The 19,387-nt window shown below is 34.6% G+C and overlaps 3 protein-coding genes across 3 annotated transcripts; 1 reads left to right on the top strand and 2 right to left on the bottom strand.

Annotated features, from left to right (window-relative positions):
* Nucleotides 1–670: 670 nt before the first annotated feature.
* Nucleotides 671–2,811, bottom strand: LOC106452327 (high mobility group B protein 10). The gene is made up of 6 exons (XM_013894408.3): nt 2,569–2,811; nt 1,889–1,967; nt 1,630–1,792; nt 1,495–1,533; nt 1,040–1,413; nt 671–965 (listed from the first exon to the last, which is right to left on the bottom strand). The coding sequence occupies exons 1-6, from the start codon at nt 2,730–2,732 to the stop codon at nt 849–851; spliced, it is 936 nt and encodes a 311-aa protein (XP_013749862.2). The 5' UTR covers nt 2,733–2,811; the 3' UTR covers nt 671–848.
* A 2,837-nt stretch (nt 2,812–5,648) lies between these two features.
* Nucleotides 5,649–8,367, top strand: LOC125587339. Its single transcript, XM_048757598.1, has 7 exons — nt 5,649–5,900; nt 6,074–6,481; nt 6,524–6,778; nt 7,048–7,317; nt 7,522–7,593; nt 7,676–7,927; nt 8,017–8,367. The coding sequence occupies exons 1-7, from the start codon at nt 5,649–5,651 to the stop codon at nt 8,365–8,367; spliced, it is 1,860 nt and encodes a 619-aa protein (XP_048613555.1).
* A 3,917-nt stretch (nt 8,368–12,284) lies between these two features.
* LOC111211212 lies at nt 12,285–13,553 on the bottom strand. Its single transcript, XM_022712165.2, has one exon. The coding sequence runs from the start codon at nt 13,551–13,553 to the stop codon at nt 12,285–12,287; it is 1,269 nt and encodes a 422-aa protein (XP_022567886.2).
* Between the last annotated feature and the right edge of the window lie 5,834 nt (nt 13,554–19,387).

Here is a 19,387-nt window from a genome sequence, read left to right as displayed (position 1 = left end):
ATGTTGGGAGAACAAGTTGAAACTCTTGAAAACTAACAACAAAAATGAGATTCAAGAAACATCATGTCTCTATGTTACATAAATGAAATGATACTCCGTTCTGTTTTAATATAATCCATGTTTTAGAATATTTTTTTTTAAATACTTATTTCATATTTTCAATACATATTATAATGATACATTGTAAGTTTCAAAAACATTAATTTTGTTTACTGAATTTTGATTGGTTAAAAATTATGGAAAATAACTAATCACAAAAAATAATATATTTACTAACATATTTTCTTAATATGTGTGAAAACTCTAAAACATATATTATTTTGAAACGGATAGATTATTATCTACTCCATCCCAAAAAGATTTTTTATGTTTTGAAAAAATTTGCACATATTAAACACAGTTATAAATGCATTATTTTGTGTTTAACTATATTTCCTATAATATTTATCTAATCAGTCCAGTAAACATGATTATTTTTTTTCAAAATTTACAATTTAACGTTATCTAATAAAAATGTATTGAAAATATAAAACTAGTCTTAAAAACAAATAATTTTCTTTTTAAAAATAAATTATTTTGAAACCGAAAAAGTAATTAAGTTAATACAAATTTCTGCAACAACAGAGAATATATCCAAGTTGAAAACATGGAAACAGAAGAATGACCTTAGTAAGCAGTTAGTAACCTCTTTTACTAACCCTAAAACCATAAACATGGCATGTTCTGAAACTGATCAAAAGAAATAAATATCCATCATAAAAGAAAAAGAACTTGTCCAGAGAAAGAAAGAAGAAAGAGAAATGTAATAAAGAAAGAGAAAACAACAACACAACGGGAGAAAGAAAAGACTACTGAGCCATGGTGGCTGCTGCAGAAGCAGAAGCTCCAGACTCATGGGCAGACTTGTACTCCAGCATCTCAGTCCTGTACCTCTCCACATCCTTAACTCCTTTGTCTTGGTAAACCTATAAGAAGTTGATAATCAAACTGTAAGCAAAATGTGGATTTGACTTGATGATGAGTACTAAGTCAGTTTTACCTGTTTCTCAGACTCGGAGAGATCACCCCACATGCGTCCAATCATCTTGGTGATGATCCTTTCTTTGCCATGGTACTCAGGTTTGAGCCTAGCGTACTGCTCAGCGAAGAAGAAGTTGTAGCCACTCCTGTGGCATTTGGGCTTCTGGGAATCAACAACAGTAGTCAATCTTGCTTTCTTCTTAGCTCGGCGCTGCGATGCTGGTGGCATGCCTGAAGGTGGAGTTCCCATGGCTTGTTGGGGCCTTTTAACATGATGGTAAAGCACTCCTTTTAGTAATTGAGAACCAAATTTCATCGTCACCAGGTATCCACTTTCGAACTTCCCATCAAGCACTCCGTCTCCCACAGCCCCAATTTGCGGTTCATCAGTGCCTGCAAGTTCCATAAGGTGGAAATTCAATTAGTCACGAAGTGATACAAAGCCACAGAGTTAGAGAAACCATTTTTAAATACCTTCCTCGAGGTTTGGGGAGAGGCTCTCCATTACTTCCTCTAAAAATCATAAGAGTTAGTGTCTCAGCATGTTACAAAGTAAAACGAAAGAAACAAAAAAAAAAAACAACAACATGAGGGTGTTGGAATAAAGACCTGCTGATTTCATGGAAGAAGCTGATTGCTCGAGGTAATACACTTGCTCCATCTGAAAAAGGAACTTGAAGTAGTACCTCCTCAGCACAAACGACGCACTTGTGATTGTGTTCGGAAACTTGAACACACCAATCACTTCCCTCCATCTCTTATCCTTAATCACCTTTTAATAACAAAAACAAAAAAAAAAATTACAGATTTTCAATACTCAAATGGAACAAATAACATAACAAATGACAGTTCTGATTAATGACAGTACCTTTGCAATCCCACCACGAGAGGTAACCTCCACGAAAAGGCGGTGCAGGTCCAGAGTGCTCCCTCCCACCGTAGGAACCCTTCTCAGAAACACACAACAATGTTTCAATCCAAATAAGACGGAACAACACATAAAGCCCTAAACTTGTTTATCAGATCTTAACCACAACATTTCAGATTAGTAAAACACCAAATCCAATTTGATTTCAGTTTCCTTATCAACAAGATAGTTTCCAAACCACACATATAATCAGATAAACAACAAGATAAAAACCCAATTGAACAGTGACATAAAACGCAAAATCCTGCATATATTAAGGAATCAATCATCATAAAGGATGTGTCTTTAAACTGCACCAATACAGATTCCATTTAACCCTAATTAGATTATCCACTAAGCACAAAAAAAACGTAACGGTTCTACTTCAATCTCACCACACAACATATCAACAACCCTAACCAATCTCAAACCCCAATACGAACAAAAAAAAACTTGCATGCCCACAAACACCGAACACAAGATCAAACCCATTCAATTACATCGGCAGGAGAAATCAACAATACCCACAAACCAAAGTTTAGATTTTTCTTTCTTTTACAATCTCAAACACAAGAAAACAATCTCACAAACCTTCAAAAACCAAATACGAGGAAAGGAAAATGAACAAAAGAAAAACTCACTTGAGTTCGTTCCCGAGCAATCCGAGGAGAGCTCTGAGATGCTCCAGGAAGATGTCGGAGTTGCGGACAAGATCCTCGTACTTGACCCCAGAGGAGTCGCCAGTGTTGTTGTGGTTGTCCGGAACCACCTGAACTAGTTGCGAGCAGGGTGAAACTGTCGACATCTTTTCTTTTTTGCTGTCTTGGTGAATGGTAAAGAGTTTGTGAGGACCGTATTATCTTTTAAATACAGATTTTGTTATCTTTAAAATTAATCACTTTCTTAACAGTTAAGAAGAAAACATAGAGTCTGAATGGCAAGATGCGGAAATAACAGCGGTGCGTTTTTTAATAGTAACAAAAACATATAAATACATAAATATATAAAAAATTTTTTGCAACTATCAATTATAGCGAGGTTTGGAAACATTCAAAGCCTTAATAATATTAAAAAAAATAAGTATAATTAATTAATTAGATAAGTAATGATGATGTTTTAAGAATTGTTTTAGTCTTAACAAGACCAAGTCATAGTCTTACAAAAAGACAAGAATTAAGATTATTTTCCTTTTTTTTGTTAAATACATATCTATATACATTGACTAGATTAATGAGATAACGTTGACCAAGAGAAAAAATAATTAGAAAATTAATATTCGCAAAAGCCTATTGCTGGGTTAGTGGGCTTATCTAATCACGCGGCCCACTAAAATAATATAATTATTTAAAAAACATGTTTTGAGAAAATATTTATTATCTATGTTATTTGAAAAGAAACTAGAGGTAAAAACTCATAATTTATAAATGAAAGGATGAGAGCATATATATTGATATGAAGATTTAATAATTCTTTATATGAAAAACCAATATTATGAGTGAAATGAAGTTTTCATCAAATTGAAAAAGAGACACATATTCCTTTTATAATAATAATTACTTCATGAATTCAAAAACTACACACAATTAAGTAATTTTTAAATTATATATGTACTTTAAATCATCATATTTCATTCATTTATAAATTATTATTCATCTGTGTATCGTATTTTAAAATAAATACCAAAAGTTAGATTGAAAACATCTAACTGGCAATATTAAAGTTATTATATTAGACATTTTTACCGTGTATTTGTATATAAAATTTTAATCCAACAATCATAAAATTACTTAATTATACATACATGTTATTTAGAATATATAATAAGACAACTTGATAATAATTTAAATTGTTTTCCTTAAAACAGTTTATGTCCACGCCAGTTCAACTAGTTATTACAACAATAATTGTTTTTTCTTAACTCAATAAAATTGAAACCAGTATAAACCCTTAGAACTATATTTAAATTATTTCTTATAAAAAAAACACTCGACCTACTATTTCAAATCTATCTCCTCAACCATTCAAATATTAGTGATATGTAAAATAGGTAAAGATTTTATTATATGCATAATATTTTCTTTATTAGTTAACTCACACAAAAGAACTCAAAGGTTTCATTTAGAAGAAAAAAAGAAATCAAGTTTTCTCAACAAAAAAAAAATCAAGGGCTTTCATATCTTGCGTTAGAAAAAAAGAAGAGTATACATCTTTATATATTTGATGTTAGATTGTTAGTAATTTGCTTTGTTTAGCTAATATAAAAAAGGGAAATCTAGAGCAAAAAAATGGTAACTATGTCCATTTAGACTAATTTATACTACTTTATATCCTATTAGACTAATTTTTTCCAAAATGGCAGTAATGCCCTTAAAATTGTAATTTTTTTAAAAAGATATATATTGAGTTCGACAAGGGGGATCGATCGATCCCACTTTACAAGTTATAGTGGATCGATCGATCCCGATCATTATTCAGAACAAAAAAAACGCGAAATATATACTGATCGACCTGGTCCATTTCACTCGATCGGCGAAGGTCGATTTACACAGATCGACCGATCTGTAAGAATAGATCAATCGATCCCGTGCCGAGGAAAGAATCCCAAATCGATTTTTTTGGTTTTGTATGATTATATCCGGATTGATTTCCACTTGATTTGAACCGACCAAGCATGATTTCAACTCTTTAAACTCGATTTCTCTGGGATGAAACCCATAATTTCCCATTCACGAATAAAGGGAGACAAAATCAAATTCTCACCCAAGTTCATTAACCCTAACTCACTCAATTTCACTCTGATTTGGACGATTATTTGGCCTAACCCATACGATTTCGTGAGCTTTTTACGAATCTATCACTCTTTAGTTCGTTCTGCAAAGGTATGAAATTCTATCTCCACTTCTTTTTAGAGTTTGAAAATAGAAAGGTAAAAGGTAAAAATTTTGAGTTAGTTAGGATATTTAGGCTTCAATCATGTGTTAAGGTGATGATTAGAGAAGATTTTGTACACAATCATGGCTTAAATCATATTTTTGGGATAGATTTAGGAATTTTAGGTTTTTAAAAAAAAAAAAAATTAAAACACCATAAAATTGAAATTAATACAGTGAGAATGCTAATTCTTTGACATTGGTTATTGATAAAGTATTAAGAGACATTATTTAACTGAGCTATGATATTTGTTATTAATAGATATATGTTGTATTGTTTTCAATTTTCAGGTATGGAGTTGGAGTTGCCTAATCGTTTATACGGTGAGAGATTGGAACCTCAGGTTAAGAAAATTAATAACAGCTGCCGACTAAAACTTCTCGAGTTGCTGAAAGAAAAAATGGAGCCAGAATTAGATGAAGTTATGAAAGATCCCATTTTTTCACAGATTATGGTTATCCAGAAGAATGATCTGAAGTTTTCGGCGAGGTTGGTACACTCTTTCTTGTGTAAGGAGTTGATGACAAGCAAGAGACATGAGAAGTGGTTCACTTTCGCTAGGAGACCTCTGCGTTTTGGATTGCAAGAGTATCATGCTGTCACTGGTCTGAAAGTGAAGCGAGAGAATAACAGTGGGTTAGTGACATGGAAAGATGATGATGGTTTTTGGAGCAAGTAGATAAAAACAAATGGAAAAATAAATTTGCAGATCATTAAAAAGAAGCATTTGGAAGAGAGCAATACCTGGACTTGGGTTGATAGGGTGAGACTGATATATCTTTGTGTTATTATGGGTGTGGTGATGGGGAAGGATGAGAAGGTGAATATCCCGCATCTGTACATGAAGTTGGCAATGGATTTGGAGAAGCTTCGGAATTACCCATGGGGTCTGTATTCGTTTGATTTCCTTCTGAAGCAAATTGATAAAACAAGGCATAAATTAGAGCAAAAAGAGGGGTATCTGATGGAAGGATTCTTGTTTGGTTTCCAAATTTGGATAATGGAAGCTGTTCCTGCTTTAGGAGAGATTTGTGGCACAAAAGTCAGTAAAAATTTTACAGGTCCACTGTGTGGTAATTGGAGAGGATGTGCAAAATGTTCTTATGAAGATATCATTGGCGTTGAGAACTTATTCCCAGAAAATGTATGCATATATTTTTCAAATTAAAATATTTATTGTCTTGTTCACTTTACTAATGATTTGATTGTTTGTAGGGGATTTTGCATTCATTCATGGAATCCCACATAGATGGAGTGGTCCTTTTGGCAACTGATTTTGTACAGAAGGATGAGAAGAAAGATGAAAGAGTAGATCGCATTTTGGATATGATCAATAGTAAACATGATTGGAACAATCATGTTTGGAGAGTAAAAGAAGCTACGAACTCTGAATTTGAGGAATCTGGCGAAGAGAAAGGAGAGGATCAAATAGCTGATACTGAGAGAGGTGAAAATAGTCATGTTGCAGGGAATGTTGATGGCACAGCTGATGTTTCGGGAAGAAACAAGAGAAAGCATGCAGACCGAGGAGCAGAGTCAAGGAAGAAGAATGTTTTGTGCCACCTAGCTGCTTCATCAAAAGGGAATATTGACACAGATATGAAAAATTTCTTGGAGGATCTGGTATAAGCTTATTTTACTACTTTTGGGGAGAAATTCTGTCAGCAGTTCTCGGACAGGTTGGGTAAGATTGAGACTGAGGTTACACAACTCAGGACAGCTTCGGAGAAAACTGAGCAATTTGAGACAGTTGTAACCGACAGATTGGGGAAAATTGAGGCTGAGGTTACACAGCTCAGGACAACTTTAGTGGTGACTGAATTGGTGGGAAAGAGTGATCAAGCAAGCGGTCCTAGCATGACCAAAATCAACAGTGGTCCTAGCACCAGCAAAAAAGGTACTGCTCCATCAAAGAAAAAGGTAACTACTAAGAGAAAGAGTTAAAAGTTGTTGAAAGCTTGGAACTAGGCGATGGAATGTAGGTCTTTGAAGCTAGGTTGTTGGAACTTGGAATGAGGCGGTAATATGTATTTGAAACTTGTCGTTTATTTAATGACTATATTTAATGTAATATGTATTTGGAAGTTTGTATGTTTATTATGGATTTCGAACTTGTCGTTTATGTCTATTCTCTATTTTGAATTTGAAATTTGTATGTGTAATTTGTAATTGTACGTGTTTATCAACAGGCTGTAAAAAACCAAGAGTTAAAGACTGCTGATTCGTGTGTCAATTTACCTCGTGCAAAAGTTACTCAATCATCAGCTAGTGATCTTCGTATGGGTACACAAGAGTTTTTGGAAAGTTGCATGAAGAACCTTCCATTAGACACATTTGTGAAAGGTTTGAATCCTTCTCAAGCTAAAGTCGAAGATTCATTGGATTGGTTGGAACTTCCAAAATCATTAAAGAAGCCAACAGATACATTGGAACTTCTAAAATCATTGAAGAAGCCAGCGGTCTGATTAGATGACCGAGATATAGAGCTAGACGGCGAAGATTTCCCTGATCGCTGCTTGGTGTTTGTGCATCCTACAGATTTTAAGAAGATGCAGGACTGGCAAGATACACGAACATATGTTATTCCTTTGTATATATCATTCCGTTGATTTTCTTAATAATTGACATCTCTACCATTGTATTTTGTTTACAAAGCTATACAGATTGGTCCATCTATGTTAGACGGTGATCTAGCCGGACGTATTATGTCTGCCAGCAGTTGGCTTAAAAACTACGTAAGCATTCAACCGGTTATTTCTATAAAATGTTACCTATTATATAAATGTATACATTACAGATTTGTCTTTGTTTTTGTAGGAAATTGATGCTATAATGTATGTTTTTCGGGAAAGAACAACATTGAAACTATGGAACGTAGACCGTGTTGCTTTCATGACATGCGTCTTCAGCGACCTCATTGCTAAGGATTACCAGAATTTCTGTAAGGGTATTAAGAAATACACTATGGATCCATTATTACTGCAATACGGTAAAGGTGAACTGCCTTCCCATGGAAGAACACGGATGTTGTGGAATGTCGATGTGGATCGGATGTACGTTCCTGTCTGGGTCAATTGCAACCATTGGATTGCTTTATGCATCAGTTTTGTGACTAGGAATATCCAGGTGTTTGATTGCGGGGGTAAAAAAAAATCAAGGAAGTGGAAGCTTTCGCGCAGCTTATTCCTCGGATTGTCAAGGCCGTGCAGTCATTGACAATACATAAGCATCTCCACATCACTCCGTACAATGTTTCCTATGTACCTATGAGTGGTCTTAACCGACTTCAATGTCATTGTGGTGTGTACACTATAAAACACATCGAATGCCACGTGCTTGGGTTGGACATATCTATGGTGAGTGATGAGAACATCTGGGGAGCTCGGATAAAGATTATGTGGGATCTATGGGAAGCAGCTAATGATCTAGAGCTGATTGAGAGAATGTCAAAGTATGAACCTATTAAGTGTAGTACGCCTGCCGAGTATGTTGAGATTGATGATTTATGATTTATTGTTCGTTATGCTTTTTTAAACTTATTTTGTAATGATTTTAGGAGTTTCTGTTATAATGGTATTTTTTCTATATACAGTACTTGAGTTTACAAAATGAAAGATAACATTATTAATTGAGAAACCATAAAGTTCACTAAACTCAAAAAACAATTGCAAATCCGGTCAGCCTAAATAGATCGATCGATCGACACAAGCTGCTCGATCCGGAAAGCTTGATCTATATAGATCGATCGTTCTGTGTAGGACCAGTTCGATCCAAGCAGTCGATCCTGAGCATTATGCAGAACAAACAAAAAATGCGCAGCATATTTTGATCGACCTGTTCCAGTACGCTCGTTCGGCAAAGCTCGATCGCCTCCAGATCGATCGATCTATCTTTCGGATCGATCGATCCCGCACCCAGATAAGTTTCTCAAATCGATTTTATGGTTTTCATCGGTTAAATCCGGTTTAATACCCACTTAATTTGAACCGGAATAACACGATTTTATGAGTAAAATCGTGAGACTTAGATCAAACCCTCACTTTTATCTCCTTCCCCAATTTTTCTTGAGAGAATGGGATCAAACCCACCTTCATAAACCCTTTCTCTCTCGATTTTACTCCGATTTGGACGATTCTTGAGCCTAACCCAGACGATTTCGTGAGCTAATTCCGAATCTACCACTCTTTTGGTCGATCTGTAAAGGTATGAAACTCTATCTCCACTTTTATAGTTCAAAATTTTAATAGCAAAAAGTGAAATTCTAGTGTTTTTAAGTCGTTTTGGCTTTAATCGTGTGTTAGGGTGATGATTAGTGACGATTTTCCATATAGCTCTTGTCTTAATTCGTAGTTTTAAGTTTGATTTAAGAAATTAGGGTTACTTCTTAAAAAAAAAATATCGAAAATTTGGAATTAAATCTGTAATGTTAGTTGTTGAGTTGCATAGGTGTTGAATCATTGTCCATGTCAATTTACTCAGTTTTACCTTTGAGAACTCATTTGTTAAGGGTTGTGTGCAGAAAATGGTGAAAAAAGGAGGACCGAAAAAGACCAAGGAAACAGCACCGGCGGCAACACAGACACGTGACACAACAGCTGCTTCGACCTCAGCGCAGCCCGAAAGTGATGAGCCTCGGGAAGCAGCCCCTTGGCCTCGTGACCCATTGACTCCATTCTCTAAACTCCCTACAATTCATAACCGACATATCTCAAGTAAGAAGGAGCTGAGACAACTTGCATCCTACACACACCGCGATTACTATGCTGGTTGGAGTGATTACCACTGCATTCTCTACAATGGTTTGCAGCGGATGAGATTGAAACCAACAAAGTTCATCTGCGATTACACTACAAAGGAGTTGGGAATTGTGCGGGATGTCAAAAAGATGTGGAAAAACATGGGACTTGGGACTCTTGGCTACAATCCACAACCCCTATATCCAGACTTGGTTATACAGTTTCTCTCTTTAGTTGAGTTGCACTACAAGTCCGAGGTAAACAAAGTTGCTAGCAAAGGTAAACTTACATTCCTATGTAGAGGACTGCTTTATGAGATGTCTATACACGAGCTGTGTATACTATTCGGATTTCAGACCCGACATGAGGCATGCTCTTTGCCCAAGTTTCCATGTGCTTACTTGTTGTGGAGCAAGATTGCAGACAGTTCTTATGTATCTCGGGAAGCTAAACTTGCAATGCTCAGAAACCCGGTCTTGCGAGTGGTAGCAAAATATCTGGGTCATCTTCTACTAGGAAAATCAGAAGCAGGATCACTTACTGAAGATGAAGCGCAGCTTATTCACTACGGGCTGCCATTAGCTCTCAGGCCGACGTATGACGTTGCAGATGAACCTCCAGCAGAGCTTTCTTTAAACATGGGAGCATTGTTTGCTCAGATGTTGTTTGAAAGGAAGTTTAGGGGTCTTCGTCCTCTTGACAGGAAGCCTTTGGATAAGTCTATTGGCAGTCTACTTACTCGGATCTTCATGCACCATGATATTGATCTTTCAGATACTCCTTGTGTGGATACGATTGACAGATTTGATGCCCAGTTCTTCCTAAACACCAAGATCCTTCATTCTGGTAAAATATACCGTTTTACCAAGCCTGATGGGACAATCCTTCATTGCAAGCTTCCACAACCCACTATCACATCTCTGACGTCTGTGGAGAACATGGAGTTCATGCCTCCTGCTGAAGTTCTTTACACGCCTCCTCCACCAGCTTCAAAATGTCATCGTGGTTCTTCTTCTTCTGGTCCTGCGCAGACACAATGTGAGGATGACACCATCCCGGATATCTCAGTCAATCATACTCCAAACCCTTATATGGAGTATTTTTTACCACCATATACTGGTCAGTTTGATTCTGGAGCACCACCATTAGATGGTACACAGCAGCAGCAGTTCGCATGGACTGCCGATACATTAGTCAAGCTCTCGACGATGATGCAGACTGTGTGGGGTGCACTTGCAAAGATTAGATGTCCACCTACTCCTTCCTGCTGCCGCGCTCCAAAGACTTCAGAGGCAGCTGGTATGACTAGAGACGACGCAGGAAATGAACCATCTGATGAAGCAACCGATGAAGAGCGAGGTTCACTCCATAGGAGCAGACGAGCACCAGGACAGAGTAGGAGCTGCAGTCCTGACGACCACCAATGATCAGTATCAGTTATATCTTTCCATTGTATTCCACCGGTTTTTTTTATTTTCTGCGCATTTCGAATTCGAATCTGGATTGTTTGCATGTTTTATTAGTCCAGTTTGGATTATAACTTTTATAAATTATATAACCTATAGTAAGTTATCATTCTATTAAGTATAGTTATGTAGGAGAAGATAAATGGAGGTTTTTATCATATTCTCTCTATTTTGCTGAGTTAAATTCGGTTCAAATAAGATGTATCAGAGTATGGGATCGATCGTTCCAAACTGTCAATCGATCGATCCAAATTTCCGATCGATCGATCCATATTTTCGATCGATCGGTCCGTACGAGATCGAGCTTTGCCGATCGAGAGAACTGTACCAGGTCGATCAAAAGATTGTCCGTGTTTTTGTTTGTTTTGCATATTGATCAGGATCGACCGATGGATCGACCGTTCAATATACAGATCGATCGATCCATACGTAGTGGACATCACAGTTTGTTTAAGGGATTGATTGACTCAGATCTTCTAACCAAGTTAATACGGCATGAAAATTAAACAAAGTTGTCCCAAACTGAAACAAAGTTACTAAAATTCAAGAAAATATAATCAGAAAAACTGAAACAAAGTTGTCACAAACAGAAACAAAGTTACTAGAAATCAAGCAAATGAAGTTTGGAAAAGTTTCACTAAATTGTGAAGAACACAGCAAACAAATCCACTATATTGGCATCTTGCAAGTTGCTCTATTATGACCACCAAGACCACATCTACTGCACTTACGAGACTGACCCCCCTGTGATCCTTGTGATGATCGGATTTTGTCTTCAACAGTTTCATATCTGCGTTTTCTATTTCTTCCAAGAGATCTTCTTGTCTCAGGCGGTAGCATTTCAGAATTTTCCACAACTTGTGGGACAGACCAACCATCTTCAGGAACTGAAATGGGATTTATGCTTTCTTGATAAGCTTCTCTCCAAGCTCCCGTGGTATACAAAAAATCAGTCAATGTATATGGTTCTCTACCAACAAAGAAACCAGCTTTTATTGCGTGTCTACAAGGGATTTTCAAGAGGTCGTACTTCCCACAAGAACAAGTCCGTTTGTCCAAATCAACAAAGCAGTCAATTGTATCGCCTTTAACAAGCAGCTGGCTATCGGTTACAGGGTAAACTCTGAAAGTTTCCCCCTTTCCAATTCTCCTATCAATCTTTTCCTCCACATTTATGGTCAAACGGTGGGTGTGCTTTGAAATCGATTGCTTACGCTTAAAAAACTAGCGTGTCAGCATTTCTCTAATACTGTCCAACAAAGGAATTACGGGAAACTCTCTCGGCGAACGCAACGCAGAATTTATCGACTCTGCAGGATTGTTTGTCCTAATGTCATACCTGTATCCATGAAATTGACATCTAGCCCACTTTTTGACATCTGCTTTCATAAGATAATTTCCAATTGCTGGACTGATATTGCAAACATGAGCAAACGTCTTCTTGAAATCAACCACTCTATAAGCCTTTGAAGCCTTAGAAATCAACCCAGCTAATCCTTTCCCCTTGAAATACGATATCACATTATTCAACAAATGATGAATACAAATACCATGTCTCGCTAGCGGATACACTTTCTCCAGTGCCTTCGCTATTGACACTTGTCTATCCGAAATAAAAGCCAAACCATTATCATCAGCAACAGCAACTTTTAATTGTCTCATAAACCATTCCCAAGACTGTTCATTCTCAGAGTCTACTATCCAAAATGCAATAGGATATAAATTTGAATTTCCATCTATAGCAGTTGCAACCAGTAGCACCCCTTTGAATTTACTCTTCAAGAATGTTCCATCGACAACAATGACACGCCTCATGACTGTGTTAAAGCCTCTGATCGATTGACCAAACGCTATAAACAGATATCGAAATCTACCATCGACGTCAGTCTTGTAAGAGGAATGTGTACCCGGATTGGCCTCTCGCAGCATGTGCAAGTATTTTGGTATTTTCCCATAACTTTCCTCTGGAATACCTCTAACAGCGTTGACTGCATATTCACGGGAATCCCATGCTAAAGAATCAGAGATCTCACATCCATAATCATTACGCATAATCTGAACAATATCTTTCGCTTTAGGCCCTTCCTTGATACCTTCATATTTATGCATTAGCAGACTGCCTATCGTTTTCGCTGAAGCTGTCTTTCCGGCACTGGTTTTGTTTGAAGGTGCGCAGGAATGTACACCGACATACTTCTTAATAATAAAATATGTGGAGCCCTTCAAACACTCAGCTCGAGCACCCCAAAAGCACACCTTATCAGCGCATCTAATACACCAAACTGATTTATTGGAGTTGGTAACTGTGTAGTGAAAGTTATGCTTCATTGCACATAACTCAAACCTCGCTTTCAAAACTGTTTTGTCGAGGAAAAGATCTCCCGTCTTAACCAATTCCACCACCTGACTCTTTGCCAATTTTTCTCTGTTTTCTTTTTTAGAATTGATCTTGTCAGCATCATAATCATCTCCTTCAACCTCGTCTTGCTTCATCTTTCCTTTCTTCTTCTCGTTATGCTTGTCAGCATCATAATCATCTCCATCAACTTCACTTTGCTTCATCTTCCCTTTCCTCTTCTCGTTATGCTTAGCCCCCTTAACAATATTTGAAGCGGTCCCAATGTCACAAGGATTTCGCTCGTTCTCTTCACTAGTACTTGCATTAGTTGTCATCTTATTAAGATCAATGTCGATCTTATTTGGATTTTCTTGCTTTGCTTTATAGCTGACACACAATTGAGTTGATTGATGCTTCTTACAAAACCCTAGAAAATTTTGAACTTGCCTTGAGTTTCCAATGATCACTGGTGGACATTTTGATGAATTGATCAATCCAATAGGAAGGTAACTCAACTCCAAATCAGCATCTGTTTCTTCAAAACCAAAATCCTCTATAACGTTTTTCTTTAACTCTTACAGAGAAGACTTCAATTCCAAAGCAAGTAACCTTCCTCCTTTCTTTTTATCAACATTAAAACTCCAACCTGAAGATACAACCAATTCCAAAACACCACATGAAGCATAGACATGAATCATGGTAGAAATAATGTGAAAATTTTGTGAACAATCAATGGAATATAGAAGACGGCGAAGAAGGTTGCCAAGGTTTTTTTGTCGCTTTTTTGTTCCTTTTTCGTTTTTTTTTTTTTTAAATCGATTTTTTTAAAAAAATATAAAAGTGAATATTCTCAAATATTTTGTTTCCATATTTTTAGGAACTGATTTCTTATCCGTAGAATACAACTAATATGTAGAAATCAGTTTCTATAGTTTTTTAGAATTATAGTAATGTTTTGAATTTGATTTCTACATGTTTTAGATTTATAGTAAATCTGTAGAAATCAGTTTCTACATGTTTTAGAATTAGATTAATGTGTAGATTTTGATTTCTAAGAATTTTAGAATGGTAGGTTAAGCGCGGAATGTGTATTCTACATATTTGTAGAATACTCCTATTTACATAGATCACGTATTCTAAACATTGTAGATTCAATGAAAAAAGTAGATTTCGTTTTTTACTTCGTAGAATGTCATTTCTACTTTTTTAGAACATAATCTGAAATTTATAATTTTAACTTTTTTATAACTGAAAAATATACCATAAAGTTCATATAGGTATTTTAACGAATGTTACTATTTTTCCAAATTTTTTTTGTTTCTAAAACTATTTATTAAAATTATTTTCATAAATTTTAAAGGGCATTATAGGAAAATATGACACAAAATATAGATTAGTATAAAGTGACATAGTTACTATTTTTTTGCTATAAAAAACAGTTTTCCCTATAAAAATGTACTTGATTTAGCTGAAAAAAAAAACATAAAAGGAAGAAATTATGGGAATAAAGAATATCCGAAGAAGTCTCAGACTTTTACGCATATTCAATATTTGGATGTGGCATTCAAAATATACTGTTATGAACTAGTGAACATGATGATGTTACCGATAGAGTAACCGGCTATCAACAGGCCTCACGTTATGAATATTAGCGATGTAAAATGTTCGGGAACGGAAAAAAAAAGGCGATGTAAAATGTTCTTTGCTATATTCCCCAATATGATTCATCCTCATCGGCCTCTCATCTTTCTCTCCGTTGTTTAAACATTTGCAACAGAAAACTGCACCATTCGAAAACACAAAATCACTACTTCGCAAATCAGAATCAATGCTAGAACAAGGCTTTTCCTTCTCTATTTTCACTCGTTCTTCTCTTGTATTCTTGATTGTATCCTTCCAGATCTTCCCCTGGCTACCTCAAACAATCTTCGCTGCTGCATTCGTTGCAGCTATGGAGTTACCGCTATGCTCTTCACTCTTCTCAAAGATCGAGACTAAACCCGTTTGATACACCTGGAAGAAGATGATGATGAGGGACCATGTTCAAAGATCCAACAGAGCCTTCACTACTCTGCCTTGCTTCAACTGAAGACAAGTCTACATGCTTACAAGGAGAGTGAACCCACGCTTCAGCAATTTACTACCATCATCAACGCTGCGACAAGCGGCAGCGGCTCTAAATTATCTCAACGGTTAGGGCGAGCACATCACAGTCAAGACAAAGTCGGAGTTACTTATTCAACGCCGCGGCAAATAAAACCGGTAAAGTGAACGCTGAGAAAATCAGCGACTGCGGCAACTCCGATTTCCTGCCTCCGATTATCAAGCTTGGGACTAGCTGCGTCTTTAAAACTATGAATTTTCTTCTTTCGTAAAGTAATTGTTGGTTGCTGCTACTGGCGGCGTCTTTAAAACGAACAGAGCTAACGGGTGCATCCTCGTACTTCTCTAGAGAAGGATCAAAAGAGATGGTCCAGTGTCTGAATGAACTAGTAAAGAACTACTATGAATAAAGGGTTAGTCTATTTTACATATCACTAATATTTGAATAGTTGAGGGGATGGACTTGAAAGAATACATCGAGTTTTTTTATAGGAAATCATTTAAATCTGATTTGAAGGGTTGAAACTAGTTTCAATTTGATTGAGTTTCAAATAAAAAAAAAACAACTACTAATTCAAATCGGATCCATTTTAATAATCTAAATTTTCCTTTTGGTTCAAATTAAGTTTTGATGTTTTTGCATTTTATGTATAACTATAAGCTATACACAATAACTTTCATTTAACATTGTTAAATATATCATTTTATGTATAACTATAAACTATGTTCATTACATAAGGAACATAAGCCAACTTTCACACTCTTATTAGTTATATTTATTATTGCCTCATTCACATTGCATCCAACATGTAAAGATTCAAAAGAATGTTTTTTCAATGAGTTATTCTTGGGTTCACCCCCTAGGGTGAACCTCTAGGTTCACCAACCAATAGGATTTCATTATTTCAAATTCGATATCTTTTAAAAAAGGAAACAAAATATTATCAAGTTATATTATATTTTTAAAATAAAAAAGTAAAAAAAAAATAGTAGTTACAAAAAAAAAAAAAAATTCCTAAAATATTGTTAGCGTTGTCAGCAAAACACTAAACCCTAAATCCTAATCCCTAAACCCTAAATCTGAAACCCTAAACCCTTGGGTAAACCCTAAACCCTTGGGTAAACCCTAAACCATTGGATAAATCATAAACTCTAAATCAAAAACACTAAACACTAAAATCCTAAACCCTTGAGTGTTTTAGTGTTTAGTGTTTTTTATTTAGAGTTTATGATTTATCCAAGGGTTTAGAGTTTAACCAAGGGTTTAGGGTTTCGGATTTAGGGTTTAGGGTTTAGGGATTAGGATTTAAGGTTTAGTTTTTTCTTGACGACGTTAAACTTTTTTTTTTTGTAATTACTACTATTTTTATTTTTTATTTTTTTATCTTTTTACTTTGAAAATATAATATAACTTGACAATATTTTGTTTCCTTTTATAAAAGATATCAAATTTGAAATAACATAATCATATTGGTTGGTGAACCTCTAGGTTCACCTAGGGGGTGAACCCAAGAATAAGTCTTTTTCAATGGTGTGGTGGTGTAACTGGTGTTGGCGGTGTTTCGTGTCCCCTTCCACTCACATCGGGTCCAGTTGCATAACTTCCATAGATTTTACTAGCCGGTGTATAACCATTTTAACCATTTTCTTTTATAGAAACTTCTTTAATTTTCATTGTTGTTGTGAGCGGATTAGCTTTTTCGATGCTATGTGAATTCAAATTTCTTGCATGGATGCAAGGTTCAAAACACATAAAACAAACCATAAAAAATATGACAAATGTTGTCGGGATCAAATGAGACATTTTAAGGATATTGTGAAGTAACAAAGGTTGAAAATGTCTTTGTTACAAATGATCAGGGAAATGTCTTTAGTGTTGGTGTTGATATTTATATATATATATTGGTGTTGATATTTAGTTAATTTTTTAATAAAGTTGTATTCTTAGATAACAAATTTGTTTCCTCAAATATAAGGTGACAATTAACCTTTTTAGTATATAATTAAATATTATTTTTAAAGTGATTAATCATGTGTCATATATACCAGGGGTGGGCATATCGGTTTAGTTTCGGGTTCGGTTCGGTTTGGTTTGGTTTGGTTAATTTGGGTTTTATAAAACTCAACCCAATTAAAACCAAAGTAACTTTAGTCTGGGTTCGGTTTGGGTTTAGTTTGGTTCGGTTTAGTTTAGATTTAGTTTGGTTTTCTTTAAAATCTATGAAACAAAAAAAATTTAAAGCTCGATGAAAAAACTCTTAACCACGTCAAAGGAAGAAATACATAATAAGCAAAGAGCAGACTATTTGTAATCTAATTAGCGTAACAAAAACTTGTAAGCATTCCAAAACCTATTAACTAAAAGACTATTTGCATCTACCTTTTTGTTTTTATTGATCCTATAATAACTTTGTCATATAATTTAGAGAATGAAAATTGGAAAAGATGAACGAAACGAGATGGCTACGATTTAGATGCTTATAGTTTTTAGGTTTTGTTTTCAGTACAATCTTTAGGTATTAGGATTATTTGAATCATATTTGGATTTTTTTTTAAATATATGGAAGTTAACAAAAAATGGAAAACGAAACTTTAACTAAAATTTACAATATGTTAACACATATATATATATATATATATATATATATATATATATATATATTTATAGATAAAAATATATTGGATTATTGGTTTGGTTCGGTTTGGTTCGGTTTGAACCCAAACCAAACCAAACCATTCGGGTTGAGTAAAACATGAACCAATTGGGTCATGTAAAGAGTACGATTTGGTTTGGATCGGTTTAACTTCGGTTGGTTTGGTTTGGATCGCTTCAGTTTAGGTTTTTTGCCCACCCCTAATATATCTACAACCATTATCACAAAAAGACATGACTTAAGAAAAAATGGCATATCTTTAAAAAAGATGATATGTCATATTGTTTTATGAATTTTCTCTTTATATTTAAAATATTTCCTACAAAATTTCAAGACACATATGATCTCCATAATTAATTTAAACTAACTAGTAAACTAACATTTAGGAATATTAATTATTTTAATAAAATATCAGTTAATTATTTTATTCCTCATGTCAGAAATAGGATTTCTTTTATTTCCCTAATTAAATAAAACTGATATTATAGCATATTAATTAATTTATTTATTTATAGTTAAATAGCTTTAAGTAATTAGTTTTAGTTAATTATTTTCTGAATGTGGTTTTAATGCTTTAATTATTTAAAACTAATAAAAATAATATTTTAAAAATATTAATTTATTTAATTAATTCCAATTATTTTAGTTAGTTTTAGTTAATCATTTTAGGAGTATGATTTCGTTTATTTCTTCAAATAATTAAAATAATTAATTAAAGAGATCATGTGTGTAGTTGAAATTTTAAGAATTAGTTTAAACAGAAAGATGAAAATTCGTAAATCAATATGACTTATCATCTTTTGTTAAAAACATGTCATATTTTTCTTAAACCATGTTAAATTTGTTTTGTGATAATGATTGTAAACATGTCACATAGGTAATCAATTTTGTAAAAAATATTTGTAAATATTTAAATTATTCAATATATACAAGAGCACATATATAGATAATCAAATCAATTATTTCAATTATTTTGCTATAATATCACTCGTAACGCTCCGATCATCCACGGTTAATGGACCTTTCAAAGGTTTGAAAAGTCTTGTTTACTGATCCTAAAATTAGTATATTTTTCTATGCTTTAGCCTTTTTCCACCACTACAATTCAATGCATTTAACTTTAGAATTCTTTCTGAACGTTGGACCGAAAAAGTAAATGTACTTTGATATAAATAGTCAAATTATTTTTTTTTAAATTTTTTCATATACCACAGACAGAGACTGCACGTAAC

The sequence above is a fragment of the Brassica napus genome, chromosome C5 (assembly GCF_020379485.1).
Source record: "Brassica napus cultivar Da-Ae chromosome C5, Da-Ae, whole genome shotgun sequence".
NCBI lineage: Eukaryota > Viridiplantae > Streptophyta > Magnoliopsida > Brassicales > Brassicaceae > Brassica > Brassica napus.
Note: the sequence above shows the minus strand (reverse complement) of the source record. Positions and strands in the feature narration are given on the sequence as shown.